Source organism: Panthera onca, chromosome A2, assembly GCF_046562875.1.
Source record: "Panthera onca isolate mPanOnc1 chromosome A2, mPanOnc1 haplotype 2, whole genome shotgun sequence".
NCBI lineage: Eukaryota > Metazoa > Chordata > Mammalia > Carnivora > Felidae > Panthera > Panthera onca.
The window spans coordinates 12,266,403-12,279,477 of NC_138340.1; the positions used below are offsets into that span (position 1 = coordinate 12,266,403).

At 59.8% G+C, this 13,075-nt stretch overlaps 1 protein-coding gene across 1 annotated transcript; it reads left to right on the plus strand.

Annotated features, from left to right (window-relative positions):
- The first annotated feature begins 1,013 nt into the window (after positions 1–1,013).
- Positions 1,014–3,595, plus strand: KLF2 (KLF transcription factor 2). The gene is made up of 3 exons (XM_060630531.3): positions 1,014–1,206; positions 1,449–2,277; positions 2,884–3,595. The coding sequence occupies exons 1-3, from the start codon at positions 1,132–1,134 to the stop codon at positions 3,057–3,059; spliced, it is 1,080 nt and encodes a 359-aa protein (XP_060486514.1). The 5' UTR covers positions 1,014–1,131; the 3' UTR covers positions 3,060–3,595.
- Positions 3,596–13,075: the final 9,480 nt, after the last annotated feature.

Consider the following 13,075-nt stretch of genomic DNA (forward strand, 5'->3'; position numbering starts at 1 on the left):
CTCCCAGTGCTCACTCAGTGCCAGCAACAACGGAGCCAGTCCCTTGCAGCCAGGGCTGTGGCGTGGGGGACCCAGCTGGTATATTCGAGATGCCCACCCGACAGTCCTGTTCTCTGTCCCGTGCCACCACCGCTCACTCCCGCCCAGGGCTGGGGCTGTGTTGGGGGAAGAGACTGTCGTCCCCAGCCTCTTCACTTATACAAGTCAGTAAAGGCACTAGGCCTCCCAGCCTCTGGAGAACCGCCATCCTCTCCCCGAGCCCCCCAAGCCTCAGTTTCCCTGGAGGGCTTCCTTGAGGGAGGGCGTCTCAAAGACTTAACATTTGTTGATGTCATCGTGCAAGGTTTTTTGCAGAGTGATGGGCATAACAGTGGGTCGGGCTTAGTGGGTCCCCAGGAAATGAGAGGCTGAGCGTCCCCACCCATCGTGAATCCTGGGGACCCCAATCCCCCATCCATCAGGGTTCCCAGGAACCTCACGCCAAGGCCCCGGGACACAGTCTCCCCATCCATCTAGGATTCTGGGGACCCCTCGGAAGCTGTGGGCCAATCTCTCCAGCGATCAGGGGTTCTGGGAACCCCTCCGAGGCGTTGGGGACCATTCTCCCCATCCATTGAGGGAACCCGGGAGGCCCCGGGACCCAGTGTTCGACTTAGAGCGCCGGGTCCCGGATGCCGCCTCCGCTCCAGGTCTTGCCAGTCCCCGAGCGGGCGGGAGCCCACGGGGCACCCCGGGGATCCCTGGGCGTCACGCTGCTGTTGTGGAGCGCGTGTTGACGCGTCGCCCGGGAGACGGGCGGGGGCGGGCCCGGGAGGGGGGCGCGGCCTGGCGGTGCGCAAGGGGCCGGCCCCGCTGCGCAGAGCCCTGGCGGCCGCAGTGGCCACGGCCGCCGCCGCCCGCCGGCTTATATACCGCGGCTAAATTTAGGCTGCGCCCGGAGCTCGTCCCCATCCGGGACGCGTTTCCGCCGCCGCCGCCTTGGCCCGGCCCCCGTGAGCGCCGCGCCTATAAGGCTTGGGCGGGCCCGGCCGCGGGCCGCAGAGCGTCCCCGCCCGCCCGCGCCCCGACCAGCCCGGCTCCGGGCAGCCAGTCACCGGTGTCCCAAACCCGCGTCGGCCCCAGGTCCCAGCCATGGCGCTGAGCGAGCCCATCCTGCCGTCCTTCTCCACTTTCGCCAGTCCGTGCCGCGAGCGTGGCCTGCAGGAGGTGAGGGCGGCAGGGACATCGGGGGCGGCCGGGACCGCGGGGCGGCGGGGGCGGCTGGCTCAGGGGAGTGAAACGCGGGCTGCGGGGTAGTAGAACGCAGGCGGCGGGGACCGCGGGCTCCGTGTTGTAACACGCAGGCGGCGGGACCGCGGGCTCAGGGCCGTAGAACGCAGGCGGCGGGCGGAGATCCCCGGGCCCCGTCGCGCGCTCACGCCCGCGCCCTGTCTCCCCGTCACCCGCAGCGCTGGCCGCGCGCAGAGCCCGAGGCGGGCGGCACCGACGACGACCTCAACAGCGTGCTGGACTTCATCCTGTCCATGGGGCTGGACGGCCTTGGCGCCGAGGCGGCCCCCGAGCCGCCGCCGCCGCCGCCCCCGCCGCCTGCGTTCTACTACCCGGAGCCCAGCGCGCCGCCGCCCTACAGCGCCCCTGCGGGCGGCCTGGTGTCCGAGCTGCTGCGGCCCGAGCTGGACGTGCCGCCGGGGCCCGCGCTGCACGGCCGCTTCCTGCTGGCGCCACCCGGCCGCCTAGTGAAGGCCGAGCCCCCCGAGGCGGACGGCGGCGGCGGCTACGGCTGCGCGCCCGGCCTGACCCGCGGGCCGCGGGGCCTCAAGCGCGAGGGCGCCCCGGGCCCGGCGGCTGCGTGCATGAGAGGCCCCGGGGGCCGCCCCCCGCCGCCGCCCGACACGCCGCCGCTCAGCCCCGACGGCCCCGCGCGCCTGCCCGCGCCCGGTCCGCGCGCCCCCTTCCCGCCGCCCTTCGGCGGCCCCGGCTTCGGAGCGCCCGGGCCCGGCCTGCATTACGCGCCGCCCGCGCCCGCCGCCTTCGGTCTCTTCGACGACGCGGCCGCCGCCGCCGCCGCCGCCGCCGCTCTGGGCTTGGCGCCGCCCGCCGCCCGAGGTCTCCTCACGCCTCCCGCGTCCCCGCTGGAGCTGCTGGAAGCCAAGCCCAAGCGCGGCCGCCGCTCCTGGCCGCGCAAGCGCACCGCCACGCACACCTGCAGCTACGCGGGCTGCGGCAAGACCTACACCAAGAGCTCGCACCTCAAGGCGCACTTGCGCACGCACACAGGTGGGCGACGCGCGCGGGCCGGGGTTGGTGGCCGGGGGCTCTGCGCTAGTGGCGCGCGCTGAGGAACACCCCCCTCCCCCCACGCCCCGAGAGGGCGTGGCCCAGGAGATTGGGAAGGGGGTCGCAAGTTTAGGACTCCCTGGAGGCGTGGCTCAAGAGGTTGGGGAGCGGGTGCGCGCTTAGGAACCTTCGGGGGACTCTGAGAATGTTGCGGGAGGGACGCACGCTTAGGACCCTCCTGGGAGCGTGTGGCTCGGGGCTTTGGGAAGAGGGTGCACGCGCTTAGGAATCCTAGGGGGACGATGGGTCTCAGAACGTTGGGGAAGAGGCTGCCAGCCTAGGACCCCTCTGGGGGCGCGGACAGTGCGCACTTTGGGCTCCCCGGGGGCGAGAATCAGGAGGCCCGAGAGCCAGGGGTGAGCGCCTAGGATCCCTGGAGGTCCAAAACGTAGGTTCCCCGGCGGCTTCAGGGGGCTGGTTACAGGGGTGGGTTGCGCGCGCCCGAGTGGCCACTGTCGCGGGGAGGGTGTGCGTAGCGGGGCCGCAGGCGGGGCGGAGCAGTCCCTGGGAAGCAAACTGAGGCCCGCTCTCGCCCCCTCTCTGCAGGCGAGAAGCCCTATCACTGCAACTGGGACGGCTGCGGCTGGAAGTTCGCGCGCTCAGATGAACTCACGCGCCACTACCGCAAGCACACGGGCCACCGTCCCTTCCAGTGCCACCTGTGCGACCGTGCCTTCTCGCGCTCCGACCACCTGGCGCTGCACATGAAGCGGCACATGTAGCCTGGACGCCCCTCCGCCTCCCCCCGCCCCCCACCGCGCGCGGCCGTGGCGGGTCCCACGCGCCGGGTGCGGCCCCCTCCCAAACTGTGACTGGTATTTATTGGGCCCAGAGGACCGGGCTGGGCACAGCGCGGCCATCGAGGGGGCTCCCCACCCCCATGACGACGATGACGCCCCGGCCCCCATCAGAGACTGAAGGCCCGGTGGGAGAAGACCACGATCCTTCTTGACGAGTTTTGTTTTCAAAATGGTGCAATAATTAAGTGTCGTCTTCCCCGCCACCGGGTCTACACTAGAGGATCGAGGCTTGATGCCTTGTGAGAAATGCCGCCTTAATTTGTACTGTCTTCGACATTTTTTTTTATAATATTGTACATAGTGACTGTGACAGATATTGTATTACTGTAAATAGGGAGACAGGTGGGCATTTTGGCTCCCTGGTTCATTTTTATAAGACTTTTGTTGTTGTTGTTTTTTAATTAAAAAAAAAAAAGTTTTGCATCTTTGGAAAAAAAATCACAGCTCTGGTCTGGCTGCTTGGAAGCTGGGGTGTAGGGTGGGACTCGGGGGAACCGGCAGCTTTGATGGAAGGCGGGCTGGCAGAGGTGTGGGGGGGGGGGGGAGAGTGCCTCCCACCCCAGCCAGCACCCTGGGTTGTCAGCTGCAGCACCCAGCTGCCAGGAACCGTGGGGTTTTCTATAAATTTAAACACTACATTTTAAGACTGAGGGAGAGTTATTTTAAGGTTGTTCCCTGAGCCATAAATTGCCTCCTTTTCCCCAGAGCTGGGGAAAGTGCTGGTCTCACTGACGTGGCCTCCTCTGGGCTGAAAAAAGACTTACCTCTTTCTGGAAGCTTCTGAGGTTTTAGCCAAACTTCTGGAGTGTGCAAGCTAACCCATCCCCTGCCCCCTCCCCCCACCTTCCTCCACCCAACACACACACACCTCTTTTTTTTTTTTTTTAAAGGGAAAAAATGCTGAATTTCTGACCCGCTTTGCCTTTTACTACTCTCGCCTTTCAGCAGGATGTTTTAAAGGGTGAGTCCCCCATCCTGTTAGAAAAAAGGAAATCCATGTTTGAGGGCTCTGTATGGTGGGCGCTCTTTTCCAGAGGAGGAAACTGAGGCCCAGAGAGGTAGCTAGGGAGTGGTGGCATTAGGGTGCCTAACCTGGTCTGTCTGCCTCCTGAGGGTCCCCGAACTCCTCTGGAAGGGGCGAGGGGCTTTCTGCAGCAACCCATCTGGTGCTTGCGCCGGTGGGTTATGAGACCCTCCCCGGCAGGTGCCCTGGTGTGAAGGAATCGCATCAGAGCCCCTGCTTTGGTGACTGAAGGTGGCCACTGCAGAGACCCTCCTCCTAAACCCCAAACGTCTCCGTCCGGGCGAGGAGGTGCCTGTCTCCGGCAGGCGGGCTCTCCCTCACCTTCCCCCTTCTCGGGGGCCCCCGGGTGGGTCACCATGGCTACCAACCATTGCACAAGTTGTTTCCAGAAAGTGAAAATAGCTTGTAAGCAGCACCTATTTTAAAACACTCTCGCCCCATTGCGACAGAGGCTGGGATTTCCTCCCTCCCTCCCTCCATCCCCCCTCCCCAAGGCAGTCCTGGAAACAGCTGAGAGCGTTTGGTAATCCACAAAAAGCAGAAATGGGAGATGGCAATCTGATTCATCTTTCTCGAGTAAATAGCCGGGGCCCAGTTCCGCCGGCGATGAAGCGCGTGTGAGTGTGTGAGCCTCCTGTACCCTCTCTCTGCGGCTTTTGCAGAAACTGTTCCAGAGCGGAGCAGTGGCCCCCTCGACCTGTGGAACCGATCTGCTTTGCTCACCGCTGGTTCCGGAGGCACTGGGTGGGGGGAAGGCACAGAACAAAGACTCACAAGAAATTTAAAATAGCTCTTTGTAGGGTCTGCAGACTTTCCTGTTGAGTTGAAGCTAGCAGGTAAAGCCATTTTTCTTGCTTGCTCAAAAACACCTCCCAGGTTTCCCCCGGAGGCCTCTGAGTCCAAAGAGACGCCAGTTGTAACGGGACTGAAGCTGTTCAGTGTCTGTTTCCTGAGCGCCTCCCACAGATAGAGCAGAGCGTTCCGCTCGGATAGGGCTGTGTGTTTCAGCCTGCGCTGATTAATACAGAAATATCCCTCATCGTTTTTTTCCGGCCCTTTCTGGAAACCCGAATGTCACCTTCTATCTTCTGGAGGCGTGGTTCTCTCCCAGGGGTGACCTGGTCTAGAGATATTTTTGGTTGCCACAACCGGGGCCGGGGTGGTGGCGGGGTGCTCCTGGCATGGGCGGAGACCCGTGGTGCTGTTACCTTTTTTTTTTAAGTAGGCTTCATGCCCAGCGTGGGTCCCAATGCAGGGCTTGAACTCACAACCCTGAGATCAAGAGCCGAGCTGAGATCAAGAGTCGGAGGCTTGGGCCGCCTGGGTGGCTCAGTCGGTTGAGCGTCCGACTTCGGCTCAGGTCATGATCTCGTGGTTCCTGAGTTCGAGCCCTGTGTCCGGCTCTGTGCTGACCGCCTGGAGCCTGCTTCGGGTTCTGTGTCTCCCTCTCTCTCTCTCTCTCTCTGTCCCTTCCCTGCTCATGCTCTGTCTCTCTCGCATGCTCTCAAAAATAAACATTTAAAAAAAAAAAATAAGAGTTGGATGCTTAACCGACGGAGCCACCAGGCGCCCCTGTTAAACAGCTTATGATGATGCACCCACCACAGAGAATGATCCAGCCCCAAACATCAGCAGCGCCTGAGTGGGAGAACTGGAACCTTGGTTCCTAAAAGATCAACATTCGTTGCTTTTATTAGCAAGGAGGTGGCCCCGTCCCAGGAAGCAAGCTTTGATGGCAGATGTCACCCAGAGAGAAAGTAGGGGGGAAAAAAATCTCACTGCAGGGCCCCGTCTCCAATGGCCGTAAGAAGACCGAGCACCTCAACACTTTTCCTTTCCATAAAAGAAGTTCTGGCATCCATTTGAGAAAATATTAAATATCAAAACAAAGAAAAAGAAAGAAAAACAATTTACCCTGCCTTCTACAGCCTGATTGCAATCAAAGGTGTTTAGAGGGAGGGGTTTCCGGTTAGTGGTCGAATTGCTTTCACATGGCTGCAAGGATCAGCACGTCCCCCCCCCACCAACTTTTCTTTTTCCAAGCAAGGTTAAAACCATTTTTCCGTATTTTGTCCTCCACGATGCGTTTTTATTACCATTTTAAATGGCTGCATACTATTCCATTAGATGTGCCAAAAATTGCTTATGCAAACAAGCACGGAGCATATACATGTACTTGGCCATGCTTCATACTGTCTTCTGGGGAGGTGGGTAAAGGGGTTGGAAGCGATGAAGGTTGGCGGGGACTTTAGGCATCGCCAGAGTGATCTCCCAAGAGTCACTCCAGAGGTGGGGGAAGGGCACAAGAGCTGTTTTTCTGCCAGGAGTTTCCTGTGTGTCAGGGAGCCCGGGGCACCCGGGCTGGTGACAGAATATGGTGTGAAACAGAGGAAATGGGAGCTTTCAGAGGGTAAGGTGAGTCCCTGACTCAGCGCCCTGCCCCATCGGCAAAGCTGAGTTAGCACCCAGACCCAGCAGCGCCCTGGGGAGTCCCAAGGCCGCAAGCCAGAGATGGCTCAGGGGGGCACCAGGGCCAGGTGGCTCCAACGGCCTGGACCCATGCCGAGCTGGTGGGTGCTGAGGACAGGGTTTCTCAACCATGGCTCTGTCGACCTTTGGGGGCAGGTCATTCTGTGTCACGGTGGCTCCCTTGTATACTGTGGGGCGTTTAGCAGCGTGCCTGGCCCCGCCCACTGGACACCAGCAGCACACATCCCCTCAAGCTGTGACAACCAAAAATGTCTCCAGACATTGCCAAGTGCCCCCTGGGGGTGCAGAACCACCCCAGATTGAGAACCACTGGGCTAGAGCTTCCATGGCCACCTGAGAGACTTTGCATCTGTAATCCGAGCTCCTCCCATATGGCACGGCCCGCGTTTAGATACACCCGCTGGGGGCGCCTCGGTGGCTCCGTCGGCTGAACGTCCGACCTCGGCTCAGGTCACGATCTCACCGTTGGTGGGTTCGAGCCCCGCGTCGGGCTCTGTGCCGGCAGCTCGGAGCCTGGAGCCCGGTTCGGATTCTGTGCCTCCCTCTCTCTCTGCTCCTCCCCTGCTCAGGTTCTGTCTCTCTCTGTCTCAAAAATAAAAACATTAAAAAAAATAAATACATAAGCAATAAATAAATACACCCACTGAGGGGGAGAGGCGGTAACAAGACCGACCCGGTGTATGTCATCTAATCGATCGGGACGTATGCTGCCGCGTAGTGTGAGTGGGGACTTAAACCGATCCTTCTCCAAATAACTGACACAGGGTTTCTCTCCCTCGGCACCACCGACCTTTAAGGCTGGATCCTTCTCTGCTGTCAGGGGCCAGTCTGGACGCTGCAGGGTGTCGAGCGGCATCCCTGGCCTTCACCCACCAGGTGCCAGTAGCAACCCCAGCCCCTCAGTCACGACATCACCGAGCATCCCCTGCGGAGGGGGTGCACAGAACCGCCTGCGGTGAGAACCACCACTTGGGCAAAAGTCTTCTCCGCCACCAAAGCCCCCATGTCTGCCTCGCGGGCCTGCTTCTTGGTCTAGAAAGTGAAGATGCCCTTAGGACAGGATGGCAGGACGGAGGGTGAGGACAGTGCCCAGCACTCGGGTGTGGCCAGTGCCGCGAGTGTCCCCCTGGTGCAATCTGGTGCGTAGATTTGAGTTCTGGGTTAACCCCCACCACCCCATCTGTCTCTGTGTCTCTGTCTCTCTTGTCTCTTTTTCTTTCTCCCCACCTCTCTCTCCCTCCCTCCCTTCCTCCCTCTCTCTCTCTCTCTCTCTCTCTCTCTCTCTCTCCCTTTTCCCCTCCTCTCTCTGTGTCTCTCCCTTTCATTCCCTCAGCAGATGCACCTAATGAGCAGAGTCCTAGGGAAGCAACAGTGACTCAGAAGTGACTCAGCCTCGAGCCATCACCCAGAGCCGATGTCAACAAGTTTGTTGAATGATTAACCCAGTGCGAACTTGAACTGAGCGCAAGGGCTGGGGCAGGTGCTTCCAAATCCCAGGCACTTTCCACCAGTTCTCTCTTTCAGCCCTCCCACCGAGAGGCGGAGGGGCCAGGATCGCCACCCCAGTTTTCCAGATGCAGAAAGCGGGGCTCACAGTGGGAAGGCTAGCCTGGGTCCCTTGCAGGTGTAGGTAGTGGAGCCAGGGCTCGAACCCTGGTCAGCCTGATGTCACAGCTCCTACCCGTGCCTGGAAAAGTCTACATGCTGAAACATATCAAGCTCCCAGTGTCTTGGAGGCCCCAGTGAGCCCCTTCGAGACTTCCATCCGAACATCGTGGAAAGCTTATTTTCCAGGAAAGTCTCAGACGGGGAGAAACAGAGTCAGGAAACAGTATTTGGAGGCGCATGGAGTCCCCTGAGATGTTACAAGATGCAACAAAAGGAGGCCTGGGGCGGGGAGCAGTCCCCCAAAAAGCTAAACAGAGCAATCACGTGGCCCAGCCATTCCGCTCCTTGCCGTAGACCCCGAAGAATTAAAAAGAGAGACTCAAACAGGGGCTTATGCACCCGTGTTCACAGCCACAGGACTCAGCCGCCAAAGGGTGGAAACAACCCGCGTGTCCATCAACAGCTGAACGGATGACCCCAGGTGGTCCATCTATGATTCAGCCACAAGAGGGAACGAAGCTCGGACACTCGCTACGAGGTGGGTGAACCCTGAAGCCATCATGCCGAGTGAAAGACACCAGACTCCAAAGATCACACGCGGTACGATTCCACTCATACGAGGCCCTTCGAGTGGGTAAATCCATACAGACAGAAAGTAGATGGTGGGTGCTGGGCAGTTAGTCAGTGTCTAATGGGGACAGAGTTTCCATCTGACGTGATGGACAAGTTTTGGACATAGTGGGGATGGTTGTATGACAGTAAATGTGACTAATAGCATTGAATCATATACTTAAAAGTGATTAAAATGGTAAACTGTTTTTATTATGTATGTCTTACCACGAGTTAAAAAAAAAAAAAAAAAAGGCTTGAAAGTCTCCATAGACAGGAGGCAAGGGGTGGGATTTCTATGAGACAGATCCTGTGATGAGTGTCTTCCGGGAGTTTGTACCCATTGTACAGGCGGGAGAATGGAGGTGTGGGGAGGCGAGGCCGCTGTCCACGTGAAGGAGCTGAGCCTTGAACTTGGGGCTGCCCGGAATGGAGGTTTTTTCCCACTGGGGTGCCTCTGCAGTGGGCAGTCGCTGAGTGTCTCCAGGCCTCCGTTTCCCCATCTGAAAACAAGGCCATTGGACCAGTGGCTCCTCTACACGGGCCTCATACTGGGGACAATTTTGTCTCCCCCATAAAATCAGACGGTGTCCTCCAGTAGCTTCTCGTCGTTCTAGAATAAACCCAAAGGCTTCATTGTGGTCTGAGGGCCCCCCCCCCCCATCTTATCCCACTCCTGCATGCTCACTCAGCCACACCGACCTCCTTACTGTCAGCCAAACACGCTCCCCTCTGGTCCTGCCTCAGGACCTTTGCATTTGCTGCCCCCTTAGCCTGGAATGCTGATTTGCACATTCTTCCCGTAGCCACCGGTAGCAGCAAAGCCAAGCTGTACTGGGGTCGCCTCTGCAGCCTTGAAGCCAGAAACCAGATCCTCGGGTGAGAATAGGAGGCCACTGGACAAAGGGTTGGGGCCCTGGGCGGCCCTCCGTAGGCAGGGGGGTGGAAGAAGCTGGCTCTGGAGTCTCAATTCCCAGCACCTCTGCTTCCTCCTCTGTGCCTGCCAGCAAGTGGCCCTCTCACTGACCCCCAGCACATCCTTTCTGCCGCAGACCTGTAAGCCTCTCAGAGCATCATCTCGTCCTCGCAACGGAGGAAACGGAGGCCCAGAGGTGTCTCCCAGAGTCATATACTGATCCTAGGACCCTCCACTCTGAAACTCAGGATTTTCCCTTAGCTGTGTGGGCCTGGAAGGCCAGGTTCACTCCCATTTCGGGAGGGAGACAGAGGAAGGAGGCGAGTCTCGATGCTCCCTACTTCACAGAGTTCAATTCTTTTTTTGGAGGAGAGGGAGGTTGGGGCAGGGTACATTTGTGGCCATTTGTGGCTCTGGGAATAAACAGGTATGCCCTTCAGCCCTGCCTCAGGGCCTTTGCACTTGGCGATCCTCTCAGCTGGAGATTCTTTTCCTCTTCTTCTTCCCATGGCCGGCAACTATTTGTCCTTCAGACACCTGACCATCCAGCTGACCTCACCCACCCCCTGGGACAGAGGGAGGACTCAATGCCCTCATCCTGCTGAATACGTATTTAGTGACTTCTTTCAAATGATTTGGCTCCTCTGGGCCTGCCCACACGTTAGCAAGTTACCCAACCATGTGGAATTGGGAGGCAGATGAACTTTTTTTTTTTAATGTTTTATTCATTTTTGAGAGAGAGAGAGAGAACAAGTGGGGGATGGGCAGAGAGGGAGGGAGACACAGAATCCGAAACAGCCTCCAGGCTCTGAGCTGTCAGCACAGAGCCCGACATGGGGCTCGAACCTGTGAACCACAAGATCGTGACCTGAGCCAAAGTCAGACACTTAACCGACTGAGCCACCCAGGCGCCCCGCAGATGAACTTCTTGATGTGCCAGGAGGTGAGGGATGCATGAGGAGGTTCAGAGAGGGGAGCCACCTGCCCCAGATCACACAGCAAGAAAAAGGCAAGAGTCCCACAGCGTTCCACCTCCCAAATCCTTACCCAGACTCCCCAGGGCTGAGACCAAGTGCCCACCCTGTCCCGGAGGTCTCTGCAGACCTGCCCTCTGGAACGGCATGACCGATGCCCTCAGTCTCATGGGACACCCACGTGTCCTGCCTCCAATGTTGGCGCTCACAGACTGGCCCACCTGGGAGGGAGAGGGTTGAGGGAGTTGGCCACACATGGGGGGCTTCTGGGAAGGAGGAGGTGGCTCTGACTAGGACGCGCGGGAAGAGGCAGGGATGAGCCAAGGCTGCAGGACTGAAGGGCAGTGGAGAGCCACAGAGGGATTAAGGCAGGCAGTGACCATCAGCTCTATGCCCTGCCCGTGTCTATGACACGATCCACAGCTGGAAGAGTCCTCATACCTTTCTTTGCCCTTCTCTTGGTTCCCTGAGCATTTTCACCCCAGATTCCTGGGTGGGTGTGGGGGGGTGGGTCCCTGGTCCCTGGCTGGTTCTGACTGGGGGCTCCTGGGGGGCAGAAGCCAAATTGAGGCTGGCACCAACTCAGGGAGCCACGTCCCCCCCCCCAATTCTAGCCCCTCTAGACCAAGGAGGATGGGACAGGGGTCCTGCCAAGACCCTGCCCCCAGCCTGCGCCCTTTCTCCAGCTATGTTAACCCCCACCACCCCACCGTCTTCCCCCACATCCCTCGTTTTCTTCATTTTGTCATTGTGGTAAAATACACGTGACATAAACCTAACCACCTGAACCATTTTTTTTTTTTTAACGTTTATTTATTTTTGAGACAGAGAGAGACAGAGCATGAATGGGGGAGGGTCAGAGAGAGGGAGACACAGAATCCGAAACAGACTCCAGGCTCTGAGCTGTCAGCCCAGAGCCCGACGCGGGGCTCGAACTCACGGACCGCGAGATCATGACCTGAGCCGAAGTCGGCCGCTTAACCGACTGAGCCACCCAGGCGCCCCCTGAACCATTTTTAAGTGTCCAACTCAGGGGCCTTAAGCGCACTCACACCCCTGTCCCCACCGTCTACCTCCAGAGCTCTGCCATCGTCCCGAACTGAAACTCTGTCCCCGTCAGGCACCAACTCCTCACTCCCTTCCCCCAGCCCCGGCCCCCGCCCCCCACCACCTGCTTTCTGCCTCCACGACCGGGACTCCTCTGGGGACCTCACATTAGTGGCATCACACAGTGTCTGTCCCATTGCGTGTGTGGCTTAGCTCACTCAGCATAACGTCCTCAGGGCGCATCCAGGTCGCAGCCTGGGGCAGAAGGCCCCTCCTTTTTCAAGGCCGCGTAATACTCCACTGTGCGGATCGGCCAGTTTTCTCGCCTGCTCCCCCACCGCCGGGCCCTCGGGTGACTCCCACCTTTTGGCGATGGTGAACAACACTGCTGTGCACACGAGTGTGCACAGGACCCTACTTTGGGAGATCTCCCCAGGAGCGGAGCTGCTGACTCCCCCGTTTTCGCTTTCGAGGCTGTATTCGCCGCCGCTCAGAGGTGCTCCCTCTTTGCTGAGCAGGGGATCCAGGTGCCGCCAGCCAGCCCCCCGGCGGGCCCGGGTCTCCGTTCCCCACCTCGTGCTCTTCACCAGGACCCAGCTCCCGTGGGCCACGTTCTGGGCCTCTCTGCTTCCTCGTCTGTGAACCACCACGGGGGCGGGCGCTGCCGGTGGCCCAGTTTCGGGGCCACCCCAAAATCAGGTTTTCGCAGCAGCCCAGGCTGTGCAGAGCTTGCACCCCCGGGAGCTGGACAGGCCTGCGGTCGAGGTGCCACTCACACCCGGCACGCCCGCCTGCCCACCCTGATCCGCCCGCAGGCTGCAGTGTGCAGGCAGCTTCCCACCCTGCCGGGGCCCCAGGCGTCCCAGGACGGCCTCCTCGGGAGGCCACATCAGACCCGGAGACCCTCCGCTGGGCCAGGGCCTGAGCTGGGCCGGGACTCAGAAACCCAGGCCCTCATGCGGGCCAGCGGCATCCGCGCTCACACGGAGGCAGGGGAGGCCACTCAGAGGGCCAGGCCAGCCAGGCCTCCCGGGCCCCTCGGCCCTCAGGAGCCACGAAAACAAATGCCAGGGGAGCCGGGCAAGCCACCGAGCTCCAACGGCACGCTGCCCGCCAGGACTCGACTCTGTTTTCATCCCGACCAGCATGAACAGAACATGCTATTGACAAGCCTTTCCCCCTCCCTTCTCCCCCCACCAGCTTTCTAAAAAATTATTTTCAAGCACAGAGAATCTATAAACCAACTGGATATAACAGACTCGTCTCGAAC

What these genes read in the sequence shown, in the direction of transcription:
- KLF2 (XM_060630531.3), top strand. Translation starts at nt 1,132, where the DNA reads ATGGCGCTGAGCGAGCCCATCCTGCCGTCCTTCTCCACTTTCGCCAGT. An exon ending in GCGAGCGTGGCCTGCAGGAG is followed by an intron (nt 1,207 to 1,448) that starts GTGAGGGCGGCA and finishes CGTCACCCGCAG; the next exon opens with CGCTGGCCGCGCGCAGAGCC. An exon ending in GCACTTGCGCACGCACACAG is followed by an intron (nt 2,278 to 2,883) that starts GTGGGCGACGCG and finishes CCCTCTCTGCAG; the next exon opens with GCGAGAAGCCCTATCACTGC.